Source organism: Mesoplodon mirus (genome assembly GCF_964341445.2).
Source record: "Mesoplodon mirus genome assembly, chromosome: 4".
NCBI classification, from domain to species: domain Eukaryota; kingdom Metazoa; phylum Chordata; class Mammalia; order Artiodactyla; family Ziphiidae; genus Mesoplodon; species Mesoplodon mirus.
The window spans coordinates 159,417,273-159,443,032 of NC_138979.1; the positions used below are offsets into that span (position 1 = coordinate 159,417,273).

The window sequence follows — 25,760 nt, forward strand, 5'->3', positions numbered from 1 at the left end:
TCGCCCCTCGGAGGCCGGTCACCAAAGACGCCAGGGCCGGAAGTGACGACACCGGTGAGGCCTTTTGGGCGGGGCCTGGGCCGGGGAGCTCGAAAGGCCGCGATTTCACATCGGAAACAAAACAGCGGCTGCTCGAGAAGGAACCTCAGCTGCTAGAGGCCGGTGGTGGCGGCGAGGAAAGGGTAGGTGCCCGCCGGGGAGCTGGGGAGAGAAACACACCCCTCATCCGGCGCCGACACGGGTGGCTGCGGACAGGGCCGGGCCCTTTGTCGTTGTCGGGGCCGCGGAGCCGGTGTCCTCGAGAATGGGGAGCGGGGTGCGGTCGGGCGGGCACCAGGGAACCCCGTGTGCAGAACTAGTAGGGGCGGCCCGTTTCTCGGGCTCCGGGCGCGGCGCGCGATCAGGTTGAAGAGAGGTTCCCCTTCACAGCCTTGGTCCGGAAGTGCTGGTTTCCCGAAGACATCTCAGGGCGCAGGTGCCTTGGGCGGGGATTGACCGTCTTGCCTGGAGTGGAGCAGGAGAAAGAGGAAGCGCCTGGCGCTGGGTCTGGTTGAGCAACTGTTGAAACTCTGCGCCTCATGCCCTGAATGTGTCCTTGTCCAGGGGAAGCGAGTGGCACTCAGGGCTAAGTTCCTTCTGTCTCAGTTCGGGGCGGAATACAACAGGGTCTGCCTGATCGGGACTGTCACGAGGCATATATGTCCAGTGCTTTGCATGTATTTTAGATACTTGACGTTTTCATCCCGCTAAAATTCCTTTCAAATAAATATCTGCTTCTTTTGTAGGAAAGTAACTTAATAATTTTAAAAGCGTTGCTTGCCTGCTTTGGACAAGATGAATAAAGTGTTCAAGGTTTACTATGGGAGATACGAATAGTATGCAAATTATGACAGAGTACATTGTAAAAGTCATAGTATTCTCTGAAGTTTGAGGCAGGTAGAGATTACATCTGGTTAAGGGCATCTTGTTATTTACGTTATCTTTTACAGTGGAAAGGTTTACACCCTCGGAGTTGAATTGAGGAGGGCATGATGTCAGAAGGTGTACTAGGAAGAGGGGCCCTCTGGATCCTAAGGGTCCAGTGACCCAGTGTGCACATTTAATAACTGTTATGAAGGAGGATAAAAACAGGAAAGTAGATTGGAACCTGTTGCATTTGGCTGATTTCAGTCACCTGCAAAAGCCAATTTCAGTTCTCCTTAACTCATTTGCAGGGTTCAGCCAACTTAAACCCCCTCCCACCTCCATTTAATAACAAACCCTTAATAATGAAAAGGAGCCTATTTATTGAGTGGATGTATTCCCTCACCTCTACCCGCCTTCCCCAAAGTAAAGTAGATGATAGAAGCGGCATCGATCATCAGCTTTTCCATTCGTCTACTCCTCGTCCTTGCGTAGATAGTTACCACAATTCTGGGCATACTTTCCTCTGAATGGATATGATCTAGTGCTGCATTTTAAGTTAATGGCTGCCCCTAGTCCTAGACTGCTGCGTGAATTTCCATTTGGGGAGAACTGTGGAGGATTGGAGTTGGTCTCTGAGAATCATTCTGGCAGGAAGGATATAACATTTGTCAGCCAGGCTAATGTGGTCCTCTTCTCTCTCAGATCCAGGTTGCCTCTGCTCCTGCTCTCCCACTACTGTTACATCAGATTGCAGGGAGAGACTTCTTTTGGATGTATTCTGAAAAACCTTTCAGAGCCCGCTAATACTGCCTCTCCTTCATGGGACAGATGCCAGGCAGATTTGGAAGGTGTTTTGAGCTTTGCTTTTCATAAGTTTTGTGATAAGAACTTTGCTTTAGGTACGTGGGGGCTAGAATGGATAAGAGATTTGAGGTGACTTTTGCATAATATATATATGAGATATAATGAAAATTTGACCTTTGGTGGTGGCAGAAGCTTAGAAAGGAAAAATATCAATATGAAGAGGACGTAACAGCCAATTGAGGCGCAAGGAGTAAAGTGTAAAGTTGACTAGGAGGCTTTAAGTTTAGAGAATGGGGGAGACGATTACAGAAATAAGGAAGTTAGAGGCAAAGAACTAGTCTAGAGAGGAAGATGATGAGGAAACAGTTTGGAAGTCTCACTTTTGAAGTGCCAGCAGTTAAATATCCCATGGACAGGCCTGGAGCTGTAAACATGGGTCACTTAAATAGACTTAGCAGTTGATGTTGGAGCAGTGGAGGAGATGCCTAAGGAAAGAGGGGGGACAAGGAAGCCCAGGCAGAGCCTTAGGAGCACTTATAATGAGGGGGTGGAGGAGGATGAGGAACCAGCTGAGGGGAATGAGTGGTGGGAGGAGAACCTCCATAGTGCAGTGTCATAAAAACTGAGGAAGGGAGGGAAGCTTCAGGAAGGAAAAGGTTGTCAGGGATTTTCAGTATTAAGCCCGTTTGTAGGAGAAAAAAACCTGAAGCTTTAGAGCAGCACTGTCCATTAGAAACGTAATGTGAGCTACAAAGGTTAATTTTACATTTTCTAATGAGCAAAGATTTTTGAGATAGAAATAGGTAAAATTAACTTGAATGATATATTTTATATAACCCAATACATTTAAAATATTTTTATTTCAACATGTAATTAATGTAAAAACATATTTGTCTGTCTTCCCCTCTAGACAGTAAGCTCCTTAGGTGAACAGAAGCATCATCTGATTCACTGGCACCCCTGGTACCTATCACAGTGTATGGTTATGTAGAAGAAACCCAATAAGTGTTTGTTGATTAAAGGGTATTAATGTTTGGTTTTCACAATGCCTTGTACAGTTCCTTAAGTTGATCTAAAGCAAATGAGAGAATGCAAGTATTGCTGAGTGTAGTCAATGATTTACAAATTAATTAGGTGTGAATAGTCATTTTCTTCATTAAAGATTAGTTGTGTTCTACCCATTTCCACAACAAATTTGATACAATGACTCAGGGTAATTATATCTTCCATGTAGAAATTAAATTTGGGGGGGAAAAGAATCTATAGTAATACAGAACCATGGTCCCATATCCACAATTCTCAAATCCAAAAGCTCCTGAAAAAACTGAAAGGAGGGCTTCCCTGGTCGCGCAGTGGTTGAGAGTCCGCCTGCCGATGCAGGGGACACGGGTTCGTGCCCTGGTCCTGGAAGATCCCACATGCCACGGAGCGGCTGGGCCCATGAGCCATGGCCGCTGAGCCTGCGCGTCCGGAGCCTGTGCTCCGCAACGGGAGAGGCCACAACAGTGAGAGGCCCGCGTACCGCAAAAAAAAAAAAAGCGAAAGGATAAGCAACACACTTTGGGTTTCACTGTCTCCCATCACCCTTAGATGGGACCATCTAGTTGCAGGAAAACAGGCTCAGGGCTCCCACTGACTCTGCATTATGGTCAGTTGTATAATTATTTCATTATATAGAAATGAAGTGCACAATAAATGTAATGCGCTTGAACCATCTTGAAACCATCCCCCCGCCCCCGCTCCTTGGAAAAGTTGTCTTCCACGAAACCGGTCCCTGGTGCCAAAAAAGGTTGTGAACCGCTGCCTTAGAGCATTAGCTCTCGCTCTGCTTAAAAGGGACAGCTAAGGCAATTCTGCTTTGCTTGTCTTGTTCTGGGGCCCAGGCTGAAGGGGCAGTGGCTACCCAAAGTAAGTTCTTCGTGAGGGGACAGCAGAAGTACAGAAGGCAAGGCCACCTGCACGAGCACAGTTTAACTGTCTGTGCCACATCTGCCAAGATCCTATCTACCAAAGCAAGTCATAAGATTGTGCCCAAAGGCCTGGAGTGGGTAGTAGACTGCACCTACCTTGAGGCCAAAGCACGTCACAGAGCCAAGCTCAACATCACTGGAGAGAAGTATTCCTCCCTTGGGGATGCTGGGGGAGGGAGTGAATATTTGCTGAATAATAATCTAATCTACCACAGATGGTTCACAGAAGTAGAGTGGGAAGGAAGGAGGGGAAAAAAAATCACCAAATAGGATGTATCACCATCCTTGCTCTTTTTAGAGCCTACCACTTTCACAAAGCCTCTTGTAGGGCTGGGGAAATTATTTGCTCCTGGCCTCTTAAAATTCTGAGGGTCTTTCTAGGCTGTATTCCTGAAGTTTTAAATTAATTTCAAGTTATTTTTATTTATTTTAATTTGTTACCTTGGATGGACTTCCCTGGCAGTCCAGTGGTTGACTCCGCACTTCCAGTGCAGGGGGGCACGGGTTCGATCCCTGATCAGGGAACTAAGATCCCACATGCCGCGTGGCATGACCAAAAGGAAAAAAAAAAATTGCTACCTTGGGATGTAGTGAGAGACAGAAATGTACTTTTCTGTTGGTGTTTCCTTAAATGGAATTTTTAATAAGCTCCTTCTGGGGATTTTAAACACTGCTCCTGTGATACTTTTCGAAGTGCTGATGGATAGAAGGTTCTCTGGCTAGACAGACTTTTCTGTTCAGCACATCTGAACTTCGAGATTATTTGTATTCTCCTGGAGCTTTTTTTTAGTCTTTGTATATAATAAAAAGAAATTGTAGTTGCCCATCAGAGAAGGATTTCTTTTTCCTTTTGTCTGATTGAGCAAGTGTCTTGAGAAAAAGGGAATGGATGGCAGTGAATTCGAGTGCTGTGCTGTATCAGTCTCAGAAAATCTTTAGCAGGTGGCCAGAGAGAGAAAACACCAAAATCTACTTACATTCCTACTCCCACTCCCTATGCAATCCAGGTCACATGAAAGATCCTCACTTCCCAACAACTATCTTTTCTTGCTCTCAGGGCACTGTTAAGAATGTTACAAAGTCCACTGGTGTCTTTTGCCACGCTGCGGGAACAGTGGGTCCAGGAACAGTGGGTCGTTGGCTTTCTCCGTGCAGTCATCAATTGTTTTCAGCTGTTACTGGACCAGAATCAAATCCAGCTTTGCCTGCCCCTTTCTTTGTACCAACAATGATTGTTTGTTCACCAGACTTGACTGAAGACCTAGCTAACCCTGTTGCCTACCTTTGCTTCCTACTGAGCTCCATGTAAGGAGCAGCTCTTCCAGGGAGAGTCACCCTGCAGCATTGTGATCTTCAACACATCAGTGGAGGCATGAGCTTTCTCCTGTTGAACTGGCAAACACCTGGGCTGGGCATCAGAAGATCTGGGTTCTGGAACTGGTGTTACTTGCCTTATAATTGTTCACTGACAAATTCTTTCACCTTGCCTGAGCCTTAGTGTTTTACATGTAAATACAGATGTGTCTTTTAAATATAGTCGTCCCCTGTGGTTGAGGGGGTGGGGGTGGAGGAGAAGTGGTTTCAGGACTCCCACCACTCCCCACCCCCATGGGCACCAAAATCCTCAGATGCTCAAGTCCCTTATATAAAATGGCATAGTATTTGCATGTAATCTACACACATCCTCCTGTATACTTTAAATCATCTTTAGATTACTTATAATACCTAATACAATGAAATGGTATGTATATAGTTGTAAATACAATGTAAATACTATTGTAATTATTTGCTGGCACAAGCGAATTAAGTTTTACTTAATTTTGGAATTTTTTTCAAATATTTTTGATCTGCAGTTGGCTCAGTCTGGGTCGACTGTAGTATTGGAATATGTTCAAGTGACTACTGTATTATAGATGATTCTTACAAGATTCGTCTGAGACAGCTCCAGTATGATAATCAGTTTGTGTGATTTCTTTTAATAGCTGGACAGATCCTATAAGCATAAGATTAATAATGGGAACCACTTAAATTAAGATGACCAGATTCTCATTATAGCTTATCTTTAAAAAAAAAAAAAAAAAAAAAAAAAGAAGTACCCAGACTGTTATATTGGGAATGCTTTTGGCACTAGTTTTTTTTTTTTTAATAAATTTATTTTATTTTATTTATTTTATTTTTGACTGCGTTGGGTCTTCATTGCTGCACACGGGCTTTTCTCTGGTTGTGGCGAGTGGGGGCTACTCTTCGTTGCCATGTGCAGGCTTCTCATTGCGATGGCTTCCCTTGTTGTAGAGCACGGGCTTCAGTAGTTGTGGTGCCTGGGCTCAGTAGTTGTGGCTCGCGGGCTCTAGAGCACAGGCTCAGTAGCTGTGGCGCACGGGCTTAGTTGTTCGGCGGCATGTGGGATCATCCCAGACCAGGGCTCGAACCCGTGTCCCCTGAATTGGCAGGTGGATTCCCAACCACTGTGCCACCAGGAAAGCCCTGGCACTAGTTTTTAATTTCTAGTTAGACCAGTTATTGAAGTTTAAGATCTCATTTACTCCTTTTTTTTTTTAAGGTCTCATTTACGTCAAAGCAATAGTTTTACTAGTAATAAAAATCAGCTCAGTGTGTCTTAATGCTCACTGTTATAAACTCCTAGATGGCAGGGGTGAAATTTTATAGAGACGCAAAGTAGTGTAATACATGAACCTTTGCTTTGCTCCTTTGCTTACTGAATGTGACTTTGGGCAGGTTCATGAACTTCTGTGTGCCACGTTGTTTTCATCTGTAAAATGGGTAAAGTGAACATAATTAATTAAATCCTCTCAGTGTCCGTCTTTGAGTTTTGATATAAGTAGACAGCCAGTAAACTGTTTAGTGAATGAACAATCACTTTTCTTCTGCTCATATTTTACCTGTAAATGTACTACAATTTATTTACTTTTTATTTATTTTTGCCTGATCACCTTTTCTTGCCTTTTGCTTGTTTCATTTGGCTAACAATGTCTTGCTTACTTGGTTTTGTTTCTGAGGGATTGTATGAGAATATCAGTGAGAGATTTCTAAGGGTTGTTTTGTAATAGAGCTGTACTTTAAATGATGTGGTATAGTCTTCAGAGCAGCCAGTGGAGGTAACCAGTTGCAACGTTTTCTGTTTGCCATCCTGTGGCATTTCTGCATTAGCTGAGGTAGTAGGTGCTGTACTAAATGTTTTTGTGAAAGAGAAGGAAATAATATGTGCTGTGTTGCTGATCATTAATGCTACATTAATGTTAAATTTTCAATTAGATAGTCAACTTTTAAAAATATAGAAGCATAGGTCAGGACATTTACTTTCAATACTTTGAAAATATAACTGTTCTATTGGAATCCACCTCCCTTTTGGGTAAGCTAACATACATATTGCCAAACTCTAAATATAGGTTTATACCCACAAAAATCTATTTGACTTTTTTAATTGAAGTACATAGGAATGTGCACAGATCGTAGGTGTACAACTCAGTGAATTTTCACAGACTGAAACCTCTGTGTAACTAGCACCCAGATCAAGAAACAAAGCATTACCAATACCCCCAGAAGCTTCTTGTGTACCCCCTTCCAGTGATTAACCCCCATAAAAGTAACTATTGAATCTATTCTTAATTTTAATTCATTTTATTTTTAAAACAAATTAACATTATATATTTAAAACAGAATTGCATAAGTACATCATGTTTAGTTAATATTAATTAGTAATCCTCTGATCTCATACCAGCTAACTATGGGCTGAAGTTGGAGGGGAGGAGAAAGGTAGGCACGGTATTTATTTATTTTATTATTTTTTAAAAAATATATTTATTTATTTATTTATCTATTTATTTGGTTTTGCTGGGTCTTAGTTGCAGCAGGCGGGCTCCTTAGTTGTGGCTGATGGGCTCCTTAGTTGCAGCTCACCTGGCTCTTTAGTTGTGGCATGCAAACTCTTAGCTGCAGCATGCATGTGGGATCTAGTTCCCTGACCAGGGATCAAACCCAGGCCCCCTGTGGAGCACAGAGTCTTAAACACTGTGTTACCAGGAAGTCCCAGGCTCGGTATTTAAAAACATGTAGCATAGGGACTTCTCTGGCGGTCTGATGGTTAAGACTCTGCGCTTCCACTGCAGGGAGCGGGAGTTTGATCCCTGGTGGAGGAGTTAAGATCCTGCATGCCGCATGGCATGGCCAAAAAAAAAAAAAAAAGTCATGTAGGATAAAAGCGAAAGCACACCTTGATTAAGAATTTGTCATGATTTGAATGATCCAAATATAGGTCATTAAAGGTTAATTGGAAGTCAATACCTTTAGTAGAGGAAAAAGTTGCTTTATGTGTTTTTGATGAAAAAATCATTAGAATAAGAAAGTAGAATATTTAGAAGATCCTGAAGTTAAAAGTAAAAATGAAACAAGACATTGACAAAATGCTTTCATGTAAATATGTACATGGTAATGTTTTGCATACTATAAGTGAATTAGAATACTGCTTAGGTATGCAAACAGATTTTTTTCCTTCTATACTTCTGAAGACTTTCAATGAAAAGGATAGTTGAAGTCATAAGGAATTGGCTGATGGAAATTCAGGTAGACAGGCAAATGAGAGTGTGGCCCCCCAGGAGGCTGAAGTGTGGGAGACAGAATGATGTGTGTAAGCAAGGCTGTGCCAGGATGCAGAGTAGAGGCTGGGAGTTAGGAGTCTGCGATTTTGGTCCTGGTCTGCCCAGTTGTGTGCTTTTAAGCAAGTCACTCAACTTGGGTCCCCTTTCGCTTTTGTAAAATAGATATGTTACCTGTTTACCCTGCCTTGGGTCATTGTGGTAAAGAAAAAAAATGCGATGATAAAAAGAAATTTTGCAAAATTAAAAGCACTAGACAGATAATTTTATGGTGATGTAAATTAGGTTGGATTGGAAGAAGGATGTTGATGAGAACATTCTTTAAGATCATTTAGCTCCCTTTGCTCTAGATCTGAAATCATTAGATATCATTGTGATTGAAAATATTTGGTTTCTCAAGTAGATCTACTCATTACCAAGAGGTATCTTGAGCTGACAAAAGTTTGTCAGTTGAAGGTCCTGGCAAATGAATACATTACTGGTTTACAAATTAGTCTTATAAGTATTTACTTGGTGTGAATGGATTTACTAGGATTTGACCAACTCTGGGTAACCCAGTAAAATCCTATTTCAGACCTAATCCAGGAGCCTGCAAGTGACAGCAGCCTGTGAGGTCCTTAGAAAGCTTGGCCTGGAGGATAACACATGAAAGAAAGGTTTGTTTTTGGTGAAAGTAACATATGAAAGTGTTTCAAAATAAAAGTATAACTGTAATGCACAAAAGACTGTTTTCTTTTTCCCGTTTCAGAACCCCAAGAGGCTCTGTTTTCTGTGAAAAACTATTTCTATACAGTTGCTCCAATGACAGAGTTACCTGCACCCTTGTCCTACTTCCAGAATGCACAGATGTCCGAGGACAACCACCTGAGCAATACTGTACGTAGCCAGGTACAGTGTCAACCTCTACAACTGCCCTTTCAGACTGGATTCAGTGACCACCCTCCCTAGCCTCCAGGAGAGGCTCAGGGGGCTGAGCAGGCTTTCTCTACTTCATCAAATTTACATATTTGCTGAACTTCAAATAAGGGAAAGCATTGTACCATTTGGTGCAGGGGACACAAGACTGTATGAGACTTGGGTGTTGATACAGTTCCTCCCTGGCTCAGGCATCACCTCCTCCTCTGACGCCTTTTCCAACTTCCCCGGCTATTTATTATTTTACCTAGCTTGCTCTTATTCTTCTGTGAGCTAAGTACATTTTATTTACTTTTAGTTTTTCAGTGCCTAGCCTGGTTCTTTTATTTATTTTTCTTTCTTAATTTTTTTTCTTTTTTAATTTATTTTTGGCTGCATTGGGTCTTCCTTGCTGTGCGCGGGCTTTCTCTAGTTGTGGCAAGCCGGGGCTACTCTTCGTGCGGTGCACGGGCTTCTCATTGCGGTGGCTTCTCTTATTGCAGAACACAGGCTCGAGGTGTCTGGGCTTCAGTAGTTGCGGCACACGGGCTCTGGAGCACAGGCTCAGTAGTTGTGGCTCACAGGCTCTAAGGCGCACGGGCTTCAGTAGTTGTAGTGTGTGGGCTCTAGAGCACAGGCTCAGTAGTTGTGGTACACGGGCTTAGTTGCTCCGTGGCATGTGGGGTCTTTCCGGACCAGGGATCAAACCCATGTCCCCTGCATTGGCAGGCGGATTCTTTTTATTTTTTTTATTTTTTTTTATTTTTTGCTTTATAACAAATTTAATCAGTTATACATATACATATGTTCCCATATCCCCTCCCTTTTGTGTCTCCCTCCCACCCTCCCTATCCCACCCCTCCAGGCGGTCACAAAGCACCGAGCTGATCTCCCTGTGCTATGCGACTGCTTCCCACTAGCTATCTACCTTACGTTTGGTAGTGTATATATGTCCATGCCGCTCTTTCACTTTGGCACAGCTTACCCTTCACCCTCCCCATATACTCAAGTCCATTCTCTAGTAGGTCTGTGTCTTTATTCCTGTCTTACCCCTATGTTCTTCATGACATTTTTTTTTCTTAAATTCCATATATATGTGTCAGCATACAGTATTTGTCTTTCTCTTTCTGACTTACTTCACTCTGTATGACAGACTCTAGGTCCATCCACCTCATTACAAATAGCTCAATTTCATTTCTTTTTATGGCTGAGTAATATTCCATTGTATATATGTGCCACATCTTCTTTACCCATTCATCCGATGATGGACACTTAGGTTGTTTCCATCTCCGGGCTATTGTAAATAGGGCTGCTATGAACATTTTGGTACATGTCTCTTTTTGAATTATGGTTTTCTCAGGGTATATGCGCAGTAGTGGGATTGCTAGGTCATATGGTAGTTCTATTTGTAGTTTTTTAAGGAACCTCCATACCGTTCTCCATAGTGGCTGTACCAATTCACATTCCCACCAGCAGTGCAAGAGTGTTCCCTTTTTTCCACACCCTCTGCAGCATTTATTGTTTCTAGATTTTTTGATGATGGCCATTCTGACTGGTGTGAGATGATATCTCATTGTAGTTTTGATTTGCATTTCTCTAATGAGTAAAGATGTTGAGCATCCTTTCATGTGTTTGTTGGCAGTCTGTATATCTTCTGTGGAGAAATGTCTATTTAGGTCTTCTGCCCATTTTTGGATTGGGTTGTTTGTTTTTTTGTTATTGAGCTGCCTGAGCTGCTTATAAATTTTGGAGATTAATCCTTTGTCAGTTGCTTCATTTGCAAATATTTTCTCCCATTCTGAGGGTTGTCTTTTCGTCTTGTTTATGGTTTACTTTGCTGTGCAAAAGCTTTGAAGTTTCATTAGGTCCCATGTGTTTATTCTTGTCTTTATTTCCATTTCTCTAGGAGGTGGGTCAAAAAGGATCTTGCTGTGATTTATGTCATAGAGTGTTCTGCCTATGTTTTCCTCTAAGAGTTTGATAGTGTCTGGCCTTACATTTAGGTCTTTAATCCATTTTGAGCTTATTTTTGTGTATGGTGTTAGGGAGTGATCTAATCTCATACTTTTACATGTCCCTATCCAGCTTTCCCAGCACCACTTATTGAAGAGACTGTCCTTTCTCCACTGTACATTCCTGCCTCCTTTATCAAAGATAAGGTGACCATATGTGCGTGGGTTTATCTCTGGGCTTTCTATCCTGTTCCATTGATCTATCTTTCTGTTTTTGTGCCAGTACCATACTGTCTTGATTACTGTAGCTTTGTAGTATAGTCTGAAGTCAGGGAGCCTGGCAGGCGGATTCTTAACCACTGCGCCACCAGGGGAGACCCTAGCCTGGTTCTTGACAGTGCTCAGTAAGTGCTCATTGACCAAATGATGAATGCAGGGCTAAGGGTAGAAGTCCTAGGATAGGTCCAAGGAGAGAATCAGGAAAGGGGTGTAGTCAGTGGCATGGGACACAGACACTTCACTTGCTACACACACAGACCAGAGCTGCCTGCCACTCTGTTAGCTAACCATTACAGGTTGAAGGCAGTCCACAGATGGCTTGTGAGATGACTGGGGCATCAGCCGCATTTTTAGAGGTGGAGCCAGAATGGGGAAAACCACAAGGCCAACTGTAAGCTATGCTGGATGCAGGGGATGGGGGGCAGAGGGCAGACTTTCCTCTATTAGAACCAGAGGGCAGAACCAGTGATAGAAGGAAACAGGTTCTGGATCAGTAAAAAGAAATTTCCTCACAAGTACTTTACGTCTGAAAGAGCATAGGCTGCCTTGTGGGCTAGTGTGTGCATGTCACTAAAAGCAGTTACGGAGGCTGGAAGACTACCAGCCAGATCTGCAGAGGGTTAGTTCGTGGAATGAGCCGTGAACTAGAGCACTAGGTGGCCTGGAAGTTCCCTTCACACTCCAAAGATTTAGGATTCCAATTCAGGGTCAAAACGTGGGAGGAGGGCTTCACAAAGTAAACTTTGATGGGTGCGTAGGATTAAATAGAGCAAACTGGGAAGTCATTACTGAGAGAAGAAATAACACTAGTGGAGGAAGAATTTTCCTACCGTATCAATTGACAGGGGACTCTATCTGAGATACGTCAGCAGAGGCAGATGACACTGTATTGCTAGAGCATTTTTAAGCAAGTGAAATCAAGTTAAAATGAATTTCAAGGGACGCCCTGAAAGAGAACACCTGAGGGGTTGGGGGAGGGAAGAGGGGCTGTCGCAGCTGGTGCGTGGGCGGGTGTTTAATAAGCAGTGGTACGAAGGACTGATTTTTCTGACAGCACTCGTGCTCCTCTGCTGTGTGTCAGCAGCTTGACTTACTCCTTTTTGCTGTTCCCCAGGAATGGCCTTTTGAAAAGATAGGCTGGGCAGGATTATAAAGTTCTTGGGGTACAGGCTGTGAAAGTTTGGATCCTACAGACTTTGTACTCATTTTCAAACTGTTACTTCAGAGGAGAGAGGGGAAAAGTGGGAACAGTTGACGTAGGTCTCTGGGTGCCCCTTCCTTAACCAGAGCATCTCCTGTTTTATCTGTTTTACATATTGATCTTCTGTGGATCCCTTTGAACAAAAGATTCCATGGCTAAGAAGTTAAATGTCACTCATCTGCCCTAAACCCTCCAAAGACATCTCATCTCAGAATAAAATCTAGTCTCTGAGGTTTAAACTGTCCCCTCCCCCACCCTCTGTTGTATCTCACCATCTTCCCCCTCCCTCACTGCTTCCTCTGGGCCCTGGGTTCTCCTCCCACTCTTCTCCCTGGCTCTCTTCAGTTCCTTCAGGCCACCTTCTGAGTTACCTTATCAGTGAGGCCATGCCTTCCTTCCCTGCCACCCGGCACTCCCTGTACCCTTCCTTGGCTTTACTTGTGCGTAGCACTTACCAGTGTTCCTAACATACTGTGTAGTTAGATATGATTTGCTTACCTGCTTCCCTCCAAGAACAGTGCTTGGCACATAGGAAGCTGTCCACTGTTGGTGTAATATTGTTTATATCCCTCATACTCAGGTTTTGTGGGGCTTTCCTGGTATTTTTTACTGCCCTTTTTCTTTTTTAACACTTCGGTGACTGATAAATTGAAAAAAGGGTAGCTCTAGAGGAGGTACAAATGCTGTAGGATTGTTATTGATAATTACATGTGTTCATGGTCTAATTTTAGCAAGTCTTAGCAAGTCGTGTTCTCAGTGGTACCTTCCAGATATATTAGGGCACCATTGTCTAGAAAATCAGGCCTAATTTATTTGTTTACTTTTGACTCTGCTGTTGATAATGTGATGTTAATTGAGTTTATCTTTTATCTCCTTAAAAATACCTTCTGCAGCTTATGAAGATCTTATGCATGCATTCTTATATTTTCCAGTTACCACGGGATAGGTATTATTGCCATTTTACAGTTAAAATGCTTGTCCAAGGCCACATAGAAAGTTAAATAACAGACCTGGAACTTAAAACTGTGCTTTCTAATCCCAAACTCGCTCCAGTATTTTTTCTGTTCTTCCAACGGTCTCATACCCCAGAAAAATGTTGTAATACTGAAAGGAGATATTGTATGAAAAAATGCTGGGGAAGAAAAATACGAAGTCTATGTATTCATTTTGCACCAACGTACTTTAAAAAACCCCAAAGAACGAGGAAAAGAATCTCATCGTTAATTTTTTTAGCTATAAAGAAGCCATTGTTTAAATATATGCTCTGGTTGGTTATGAAAAAATGGGGGTAGGTCCAGATTTTAATTGGACATAGAAGACTGTTTTTTCAGATTAATTGAAAGCAGCTCTTTTATTTCTGCTGTTGGACAGTGGAGTTGTTAAATACAAGTACCCGAAGACAAGCCTCTTCAGGCACAAAAAGTCCTTATCAGGCTTATTTCTTCTTTATTTGCTCAGGACTAGTTTAGAGGAATTTAAAGGAAATTGACAGATGTGGAAAGTGTGAATCTTTCCACACTACTCAGGAGAGGAAACTGTCATGTTGAATGTCTTCAGTGTGTTGGACTCTGTGCTAGGTGCTGTGACAAACATTATGTAGTTTTAGGGCCTGGCATTTTGGGGACGTTTATCATAAATGAGCAGATTTTCCTTTTTCCTCTGTCTTCCTCTCCTTTGAATAGCTGCTCTAGTAAAGTGCTTATCTGTATGACTCTATATTCTAGAGTACTCAAACATGCTATTTTATAGTAGATATTACAGAAAGAAAATTCATTTTAAAATATTTCTGAAACCAGAAGGAGAGTGAATATCTTCCCTACAGACTAGGTAAAGATCAGTGTAAAGGGGTTTCCCTGGTGGCACAGTGGTTGAGAGTCTGCCTGCCGATGCAGGGGACACGGGTTCGTGCCCCGGTCCGGGAAGATCCCACATGTCGCGGAGCGGCTGGGCCCGTGAGCCATGGCCACTGAGCCTGTGCGTCCGGAGCCTGTGCTCTGCAATGGGAGAGGCCACAACAGTGAGAGGCCCGCGTACCGCAAAACAAAAAAAAAAAAAAAAAAAAAAAAGATCACTGTAAAGAAGTGGAGCCTCTGTTCCTTTCCTCTACTCAGTATCTCCCTCCAAGGTCAAGAGCATCCCAAGTCTTGAACTCATATCATGGGGCAATGCTTTGAGTTTGGGAAAGAAGTGAGAGGTTAACTGGGTATTCAGAATTGTCCAAGAACACTGATGAATTGGCATTTAGGGCTTGTGGCTGAATGAGATGTAAACAGGTTCCTCAGAAGGAAGAACTAAGTTTGATCCACTTGTAATTTGAAGTAGCTATGTGTAAGTTTGGTTTAATTCACCTAATTTCTTAGTACCTCATTTTTCCCATCTGTAAAATTAGCTGATTCGCTAAATAAATTCTCTTCCAGAAGTTTTGTTGTGACCAGAAGTTAGGGTGGCCAGCTGCCCCAGTGTGCCTGAGCCTGAGAGGTTCCTGGAAGGCAAGACTTTAAGTTTTAAAACTGGGGCAGTCCTGAGAAGATAGGATCAAGTTAGTTACCTTGTAAGAAGTATAATGAAATTGAAACCATTTTGGATCTGATTAACCAAATCTTACTCAATTAGATGACTTTTCTTGTGTAACTTCAAGTATTGTTACATGATATATTGTTAGTGTTCAGTAGAAGATAACATTTAAAGCATTTTTCAGCTTTCCAAAGGTCAAATGTTGCCGGTGCCTTTATTCTTCAACCCTTAGCAGATACAGTGAGGGCAGCCTTAGCCCAGAAAATAGGTTTTCCTTTTGTAGGCCGCTATAGATAATCTCATTCACAGTGAAGGGATTTGAAGTTTATGAGATTAGTCAGAGAGCTGAAAAATAGTGGGCTTCTTTAATCCAAATATTTATTTCTTAACTTTTTATTACATAATATTTTAAGCATGGAGAGAAAATATGGCAAATAATCTAATGAGCACCCATGTACCTGCCACCCAACTTTATTAAACTTTAACATACTGCCTTTTTTTTTAATTGCATCATTTTGTTGTTGAGGTAAAATTTATAAATAATGAAATATGTAGATCTGAAATGTATAATTCAATGGATTTTTAAAAATACGTATACCTGTATAACCAATATGACAGTCGAGTTATAAAACATTTACATTACCTCAGAAAGTACTTTTGTGGCCCATTATAGTCAGTTCCTACCCACCATAGACAATCATCATTCTGATTTCTTCCTTTTTTTTTTAACTTTTATTTTATATTGGAGTATAATTGATTAACAATGTTGTGTTAGTTTCAGGTGTATGGCAAAGTGATTCAGCTATGCATATACATGTATTTCTTCTTTTTCAAATTCTTTTCCCATTTAGGTTATTACAAAATACTGAGCAGAATTCCCCGTGCTATAAAATTATATATAGCACAGGGAACTCTACTGTATAACATATTGTCTTATTTGCTGTGTGTACTTTTTTTTACTAAGTTTTTTCTGTTCCTGTTATATATTGATTGTACACTAAATGAAATCGTAACCAAACAAGACAAAATTTTGCATTTAATTTAGAAAGATAGTCTAGTTATACAACAAAAAGAAATTACAGATAAAATTGAAGCATCTCTCCCACATTCCCCTTCTTCTCCCAGGATAGTAGTTACTATCCTGGATTTGGAGTTTGTCATGCTTACTATAAATACTTATGAACATAAACAACATTGAATATTATATAATATTACTTTGCATGTTTTAAAACTTTATATAGAGTGTGTGTGTAAAAGTTGTAGAAGAAAGTTCCCACTTCTTTTTTTAAATTAATTTATTTTTGGCTGTGTTGGGTCTTCGGTGCTGCACGTGGGCTTTCTCTAGTTGTGGCGAGGAGGGGCTACTCTTCATTGCGGTGTGCTGACTTCTCGTTATGGTGGCTTCTCTTCTTGTAGAGCACGGGCTGTAGACGTGCAGGCTTCAGTAGTTATGGCACGCGGGCTCAGTAGCTGTGGCTCGTGGGCTTTAGAGCGCAGGCTCAGCAGTTGTGGTGCACGGGCTTAGTTGCTCCGTGGCATGTGGGATCTTCCCAGACCAGGGCTTGAACCTGTGTCCCCTGCATTGGCAGGCAGATTCTTAACCACTGTGCCACCAGGGAAGCCCTTCCCGCATTTTTGAAATTTATATATGTAGGTGTATGCTGCAGAAGACACATGTTTTGGGAATTTATATATAGGTGCCTGTATCTCTAGTTCATTCATTTTATTTTGTGAATATATTAAAATGATCTATTCTGCTGTTTATAAATATTTGGTAGTTTCCAATTTTCACAGTAACCGACAGTGTTACAGTGACATTCTAATTCATGAATCCTTCTGCACGTGTGCATTTCTCAAGGATCATTGCTGCGATTGGGTATAATGATCTTAAACTATATTTGAGATTGCCAGTATGCTCTCCAAAGTGGTTACACATCAAGAGTGTATGGCTGTTTGCATTCTTTTACATCCTTGCCAGTTCTTGATATTGTCTGACTTATTATGTGTTGGTTGGATGGGTTTTTTTTTTAATAAATTTATTTATGTGTTTATTTATTTTTGGCTGCGTTGGGTCTTCGTTGCTGCATGTGGGCTTTCTCTAGTTGCAGAGGGTGGGGGCTACTCTTTGTTGAGGTGCACAGCTTATTGCGGTGGCTTCTCATTGCAGAGCACGGGCTCTAGGCATGCAGGCTTCAGTAGTTGTGGCACGTGGGCTTAGTAGTTGTGGCTCATAGGCTCTAGAGTGCAGGCTCAGTAGTTGTGGTGCACAGGTTTAGTTGTTCCACGGCAAGTGGGATCTTCCCAGACCAGGGCTTGAACCGGTGTCCCCTAGCATTGGCAGGTGGATTCTTAACCACTGCGCCACTAGGGAAGCCCGGTTGGATGGGTTTAAAATGTTATCTTATGTTATTTTAATTGTATTTCCCAAATTTCTAATAAAGTTGAGCTTTTTTTTTTTTCTTATTGGCCATTTGCATTTCTTCTTTTGTGAATTGCCTGTTCATGATCTTTGCCCATTTTTCAATTAGTTATTTGTCTTTTTATTACTGATTTTGTAGAAGTATATTTTTGGAGGGAGGAGGGATGCTAATCTCATGTTAGCTACATGCTTTTCAAATATTTTCTCCCATCTGTGGCTTCAGTTTGTTGATGGTGCCTAGCTTAAATGTTTTAAGTAGGTGAATTATCCTTTCCTTTTAAAAATGAAAATTATTTGGGTTTTTTTCAATTAAAAACAGATTAAGAAAGATATTCAACAGCCCTGAATACAAAAAATACTTTTCCATATCATATCCTATAAAGACAGACTGAACTGAAGTAAACTATACTGGAAACTGCTATGTAGTCCAGCTAATGTTAAACTGTTCCAGTTATCAATTTACACCCCTACCAGAAAAGTCTGACAAGGAAAAGATGGGTGATTTTGGTGATTTTCCCCTTTTATTGATTGATTGATTGATTGATTGATTGCGGTACGCGGGCCTCTCACTGCTGTGGCCTCTCCCGTTGCGGAGCACAGGCTCCGGACGCGCAGGCTGAGCAGCCATGGCTCACAGGCCCAGCCGCTCCGCGGCATGTGGGATCTTCCCAGACCAGGGCATGAACCCATGTCCCCTGCATCGGCAGCCGGACTCTTAACCACTGCGCCACCAGGGAAGCCCCCCTTTTATTTTTTTCCACATGTTCTATAATATAGTTATCTCATAATTTTAAAAGAAAGGTATTTTTAAAGGGGAAATTTTTTGAGTGTAAAGAAAGGTCACAAAAGGACAATATGCTATCTGGGGAATATCTGTGGAAAGGGGAGAAGCATTCAAGGTGTCCATGATGACTGACTAACAGTAGTGGGGGAATTAGAGCAGCTGATGTAAAAGAAACTAAAAAAGCATGATAGCCTGGGGTCTTGGTAATTGGGGTTTATATTATGCCCTTGATAAAAGCTTCAGTTGTGTTTGTCAGTCTCCATTTTATTTATTTATTTATTTTTGCTTTATAACAAATTTAATCAGTTATACATATACATATGTTCCCATATCCCCTCCCTTTTTTTTAATTTTTTAAAAAATTTTTTGCTTTATAACAAATTTAATCAGTTATACATATACATATGTTCCCATATCCCCTCCCTTTTGCGTCTCCCTCCCACCCTCCCTATCCCACCCCTCCAGGCGGTCACAAATCACTGAGCTGATCTCCCTGTGCTATGCGGCTGCTTCCCACTAGCTATCTACCTTACGTTTGGTAGTGTATATATGTCCATGCCGCTCTTTCGCTTTGTCACAGCTTACCCTTCCCCCTCCCCATATCCTCAAGTCCATTCTCTAGTAGGTCTGTGTCTTACCCCTATGTTCTTCATGACATTTTTTTTTCTTAAATTCCATATATATGTGTCAGCATACAGTATTTGTCTTTCTCTTTCTGACTTACTTCACTCTGTATGACAGACTCTGGGTCCATCCACCTCATTACAAATAGCTCAATTTCGTTTCTTTTTATGGCTGAGTAATATTCCATTGTATATATGTGCCACATCTTCTTTATCCATTCATCCGATGATGGACACTTAGGTTGTTTCCATCTCCGGGCTATTGTAAATAGGGCTGCTATGAACATTTTGGTACATGACTCTTTTTGAGTTATGGTTTTCTCAGGGTATATGCGCAGTAATGGGATTGCTGGGTCATATGGTAGTTCTATTTGTAGTTTTTTAAGGAACCTCCATACCGTTCTCCATAGTGGCTGTACCAATTCACATTCCCACCAGCAGTGCAAGAGTGTTCCCTTTTTTCCACACCCTCTCCAGCATTTATTGTTTCTAGATTTTTTGATGATGGCCATTCTGACTGGTGTGAGATGATATCTCATTGTAGTTTTGATTTGCATTTCTCTAATGAGTAAAGATGTTGAGCATCCTTTCATGTGTTTGTTGGCAGTCTGTATATCTTCTGTGGAGAAATGTCTATTTAGGTCTTCTGCCCATTTTTGGATTGGGTTGTTTGTTTTTTTGTTATTAAGCTGCATGAGCTGCTTATAAATTCTGGAGATTAATCCTTTGTCAGTTGCTTCATTTGCAAATATTTTCTCCCATTCTGAGGGTTGTCTTTTCGTCTTGTTTATGGTTTACTTTGCTGTGCAAAAGCTTTGAAGTTTCATTAGGTCCCATGTGTTTATTCTTGTCTTTATTTCCATTTCTCTAGGAGGTGGGTCAAAAAGGATCTTGCTGTGATTTATGTCATAGAGTGTTCTGCCTATGTTTTCCTCTAAGAGTTTGATAGTGTCTGGCCTTACATTTAGGTCTTTAATCCATTTTGAGCTTATTTTTGTGTATGGTGTTAGGGAGTGATCTAATCTCATACTTTTACATGTCCCTGTCCAGTTTTCCCAGCACCAGTTATTGAAGAGACTGTCCTTTCTCCACTGTACATTCCTGCGTCCTTTATCAAAGATAAGGTGACCATATGTGCGTGGGTTTATCTCTGGGCTTTCTATCCTGTTCCATTGATCTATCTTTCTGTTTTTGTGCCAGTACCATACTGTCTTGATTACTGTAGCTTTGTAGTATAGTCTGAAGTCAGGGAGCCTGATTCCTCCAGCTCCATTTTTCGTTCTCAAGATTGCTTTGGCTATTCGGGGTCTTTTGTGTTTCCATACAAATTGTGAAATTTTTTGTTCTAGTTCTGTGAAAAATGCCAGTGGTAGTTTGATAGGGATTGCATTGAATCTGTAGATTGCTTTGGGTAGTATAGTCATTTTCACAATGTTGATTCTTCCAATCCAAGGACATGGTGCATCTCTTCATCTATTTGTATCATCTTTAATTTCTTTCATCAGTGTCTTATAATTTTCTGCATACAGGTCTTTTGTCTCCTTAGGTAGGTTTATTCCTAGATATTTTATTCTTTTTGTTGCAGTGGTAAATGGGAGCGTTTCCTTGATTTCACTTTCAGATTTTTCATCATTAGTATATAGGAATGCCAGAGATTTCTGTGCATTAATTTTGTATCCTGCTACTTTACCAAATTCATTGATTAGCTCTAGTAGTTTTCTGGTAGCATCTTTAGGATTCTCTATATATAGTATCATGTCATCTGCAAACAGTGACAGCTTTACTTCTTCTTTTCTGATTTGGATTCCTTTTATTTCCTTTTCTTCTCTGATTGCTGTGGCTAAAACTTCCAAAACTATGTTGAATAAGAGTGGTGAGAGTGGGCAACCTTGTTTTGTTCCTGATCTTAGTGGAAATGGTTTCAGTTTTTCACTATTGAGGACGATGCTGGCTGTGGGTTTGTCATATATGGCCTTTATTATGTTGAGGAAAGTTCCCTCTATGCCTACTTTCTGCAGGGTTTTTATCATGAATGGGTGTTGAATTTTGTCGAAAGCTTTCTCTGCATCTATTGAGATGATCACATGGTTTTTCTCCTTCAATTTGTTAATATGGTGTATCACGTTGATTGATTTGCGTATATTGAAGAATCCTTGCATTCCTGGAATAAACCCCCTTGATCATGGTGTAGGATCCTTTTAATGTGCTGTTGGATTCTGTTTGCTAGTATTTTGTTGAGGATTTTTGCATCTATGTTCATCAGTGATATTGGCCTGTAGTTTTCTTTCTTTGTGACATCCTTGTCTGGTTTTGGTATCAAGGTGATGGTGGCCTCGTAGAATGTGTTTGGGAGTGTTCCTCCCTCTGCTATATTTTGGAAGAGTTTGAGAAGGATAGGTGTTAGCTCTTCTCTAAATGCTTGGTAGAATTCGCCTGTGAAGCCATCTGGTCCTGGGCTTTTGTTTGTTGGAAGATTTTTTATCACAGTTTCAATTTCAGTGCTTGTGATTGGTCTGTTCATATTTTCTATTTCTTCCTGATTCAGTCTTGGCAGGTTGTGCATTTCTAAGAATTTGTCCATTTCTTCCAGGTTGTCCATTTTATTGACATAGAGTTGCTTGTAGTAATCTCTCATGATCCTTTGTATTTCTGCAGTGTCAGTTGTTCTCCTTTTTCATTTCTAATTCTATTGATTTGAGTCTTCTCCCTTTTTTTCTTGATGAGTCTGGCTAATGGTTTATCAATTTTGTTTATCTTCTCAAAGAACCAGCTTTTAGTTTTATTGATCTTTGCTATTGTTTCCTTCATTTCTTTTTCATTTATTTCTGATCTGATTTTTATGATTTCTTTCCTTCTGCTAACTTTGGGATGTTTTTGTTCTTCTTTCTCTAATTGCTTTAGGTGCAAGGTTAGGTTGTTTATTCGAGATGTTTCCTGTTTCTTAAGGTGGGATTGTATTGCTATAAACTTCCCTCTTAGAACTGCTTTTGCTGCATCCCATAGGTTTTAGGTCGTTGTGTCTCCATTGTCATTTGCTTCTAGGTATTTTTTAATTTCCTTTTTTATTTCTTCAGTGATCACTTCGTTATTAAGTAGTGTATTGTTTAGCCTCCATGTGTTTGTATTTTTTACAGCTCTTTTCCTGTTATTGATATCTAGTTTCATAGCATTGTGGTCAGAAAAGATACTTGATACAATTTCAATTTTCTTAAATTTACCAAGGCTTGATTTGTGACCCAAGATATGATCTATCCTGGAGAATGTTCCATGAGCACTTGAGAAAAATGTGTATTCTGTTGTTTTTGGATGGAATGTCCTATAAATATCAATTAAGTCCATCTTGTTTAATGTATCATTTAAAGCTTGTGTTTCCTTATTTATTTTCATTTTGGATGATCTGTCCATTGGTGAAAGTGGGGTGTTAAAGTCCCCTACTATGATTGTGTTACTGTCGATTTCTCCTTTTATGGCTGTTAGTATTTGCCTTATGTATTGAGGTGCTCCTATGTTGGGTGCATAAATATTTACAATTGTTATATCTTCTTCTTGGATCAATCCCTTGATCATTATGTAGTGTCTTTCTTTGTCTCTTCTAGTAGTCTTTATTTTAAAGTCTATTTTGTCTGATATGAGAATTGCTACTCCAGCTTTCTTTTGATTTCCATTTGCATGGAATATCTTTTTCCATCCCCTTACTTTCAGTCTGTATGTGTCTCTAGGTCTGAAGTGGGTCTCTTGTAGACAGCATATATATGGGTCTTGTTTTGTATCCATTCAGCCAATCTGTGTCTTTTGGTGGGAGTATTTAGTCCATTTACATTTAAGGTAATTATTGATATGTATGTTCCTATTCCCATTTTCTTAATTGTTTTGGGTTCGTTATTGTAGGTCTTTTCCTTCTGTTGTGTTTCTTGCCTAGAGAAGTTCCTTTAGCATTTGTTGTAAAGCTAGTTTGGTGGTGCTGAACTCTCTCAGCTTTTTCTTGTCTGTAAACGTTTTAATTTCTCCATCAAATCTGAATGAGATCCTTGCTGGGTAGAGTAATCTTGGTTGCAGGTTTTTCTCCTTCATCACTTTAATTATGTCCTGCCACTCCCTTCTGGCTTGTAGAGTTTCTGCTGAGAGATCAGCTGTTATCCTGATGGGGATTCCCTTGTGTGTTATTTGTTGTTTTTGCCTTGCTGCTTTTAATATGATTTCTTTGTGTTTAATTTTTGACAGTTTGATTAATATGTGTCTTGGCGTATTTCTCCTTGGATTTATTCTGTATGGGACTCTCTGTGCCTCCTGGACTTGATTAACTATTTCCTTTCCATATTAGGGAAGTTTTCAACTATAATCTCTTCAAGTATTTTCTCAGTCCCTTTCTTTTTCTCTTCTTCTTCTGGAACCCCTATAATTCGAATGTTGGTGCGTTTAATGTTGTCCCAGAGGTCTCTGAGACTGTCCTCTGTTCTTTTCATTCTTTTTTCTTTATTTTGCTCTGCATCAGTTATTTCCACTATTTTATCTTCCACCTCACTTATCCGTTCTTCTGCCTCAGTTATTCTGCTATTGATCCCATCTAGAGTATTTTTTATTTCATGTATTGTGTTTTTAATCGATGCTTGATTCATCTTTAGTTCTTCTAGGTCCTTGTTATCTGTTTCTTGCATTTTGTCTATTCTATTTCCAAGATTTTGGATCTTGGAAATAGAATCTTGGATCATCTTTACTATCATTATTCTGAATTCTTTTTCAGGTAGACTGCCTATTACCTCTTCATTTGTTAGGTCTGGTGGGTTTTTATCTTGCTCCTTCTCCTGCTGTGTGTTTTTCTGTCTTCTCATTTTGCTTATGTTACTGTGTTTGGGGTCTCCTTTTTGCAGGCTGCAGGTTCGTAGTTCCCGTTGTTTTTGGTGTCTGTCCCCAGTGGCTAAGGTTGGTTTAGTGGGTTGTGTAGGCTTCCTGGTGGAGGGGACTAGTGCCTGTGTTCTGGTGGATGAGGCTGGATGTTGTCTTTCTGGTGGGCAGGTCCACGTCTGGTGGTGTGTTTTGGGGTGTCTGCGGACTTTTTATGATTTTAGGCAGCCTCTCTGCTAATGGGTGGCGTTGTGTTCCTGTCTTGCTAGTTGTTTGGCATAGGGTGTCCAGCACTGTAGCTTGCTGGTCGTTGAGTGAAGCTGGGTGCTGGTGCTGAGATGGAAATCTCTGGAAGATTTTCGCCGTTTGATATTATGTGGAGCTGGGAGGTCTCTTGTGGACCAGTGTCCTGAAGTTGGCTCTCCCACCTCAGAGGCACAGCACTGACTCCTGGCTCCTCAATTTGGGATGATTTGTTGTCCATTCATGTATTCCACAGATGCAGGGTACATCAAGTTGATTGTGGAGCTTTAATCCGCTGCTTCTGAGGCTGCTGGGAGAGATTTCCCTTTCTCTTCTTTCAGTCTCCATTTTAAAAGACTGAAATGTTTACAGTGCACTATAGAAACTTTTCATTAAAAATATCGAGTTTTTGGACTTACACCTTAAGCAAGCTTTCATTTTCTAGAAAACTAGCTCGTATAAAAATCTTAATTCCTGCTAATAACAGATGAGAGGAGTTACGTCGTTTTCACCTTTTCACTTTTTACAAGTTTTTACTTTTTTATGGTTGTTGACTCCATCTAGGCTGTAAAATCCCAAAAGGCAGAACTTCGTTCATGTTTCTGAGCTGACTTTAGAGTTTATTGATCACCCAGTATCTCTAAACCAGTTCAATACAAATATCCCTGCAAAAGAACAAAGCGGCTTTTGTTTTTTTCTCACATTAGCAAGAGAAAATTTTTAATTTTCTATCTGCAAATAAAAGTCTGAAGTGAATCTTATCAGTTGCTTAAGGCCTTCATCTTTCATGTGAGAGGGTGCTCTGGGCTGCCTGTGCTGTGGACACACTTCCTTAACCATCTCACATCACTGCTGTTGCCACCGTGTCCTTATCTGCACCGCTGTCACCATGTGGGGCAGAGCTCCAGTTTTTATGTAGAATAGCTGTCAAACATTGGCATGTCACAAGAACCCAGTGGAGAATCCATTTTATTTATTTCTCCCTCAAGAGTGCGTGTCCTGATTCCTTAAGATGGCATTCAACCAAAAATTTTACTACTTTCCATTAGTTTACCCACCACCTCTAACTAGAAGCTAGCATGGACTTCATGTTTGTTTTTGCTGTTGGTTGGCTATGTAGGGACTGGAGACTGGAAAGTCGACTGACTAATGACAACTATTTCTGACAAAGGGCAAAGCTTATAAGTTGTAAAATAACGGAAGTTCTTTGTTTTCTAAATGTATTTTGCAGGGAAGATATTAAAGTAGCTCTAAGAAGAACATTATTTGGGCCTTTTTCTATAGTTTGTGACCTGTCATCATCCTTTGGTTTACTTTTACTATACCTATTAATTTGTAAAGTTCTATTTTCTGGTGCAAAATTTTGATGGGTAGAGTTCATGTTTTGATTTGATGTAGACTTAAAACTTTTATGTGGATTAGCTGAGACCTTTTTGCTTTTCTAAGATACAAAGAAGTGATTTTTTTGAAGTAAGTCTAAAATTCATTTATATTGTTAATTAAGCCTTATAAAATGTATGTTACAGCAGTGACTTTCAAACCTTAGTGTGCATTGGAATCCCGGGAAGAATTGTTAGTATGAATTCTCTGGCCCCAAATCCAGAATTCCTGATTTTTTAGGCCTGGGATGGGGCCAGAGAATTTGTATTTCTGACCAATTCCCAGATCATGCCAATGCTTCTGGTCCAGGGGCCATAATTTGAGAACCACTATATT

At 40.7% G+C, this 25,760-nt stretch overlaps 1 protein-coding gene across 3 annotated transcripts in view; it reads left to right on the forward strand.

Moving 5' to 3' along the window:
* Positions 1–63: 63 nt before the first annotated feature.
* PSEN1 (presenilin 1) overlaps positions 64–25,760 on the forward strand; it is an 88,196-nt gene continuing 62,499 nt past the window's right edge. The window contains exons 1-3 of one of the 3 annotated variants that reach the window (XM_082619251.1): positions 64–182; positions 8,868–8,949; positions 9,042–9,181. In XM_082619251.1, coding sequence (XP_082475377.1) covers positions 9,095–9,181 — 87 coding nt within the window. In that variant the 5' untranslated portion in view covers positions 64–182; positions 8,868–8,949; positions 9,042–9,094. The remainder of the gene's footprint in view (positions 183–8,867; positions 8,950–9,041; positions 9,182–25,760) is intronic. The other 2 variants (XM_082619253.1, XM_082619252.1) reach the window with 2 other exon arrangements.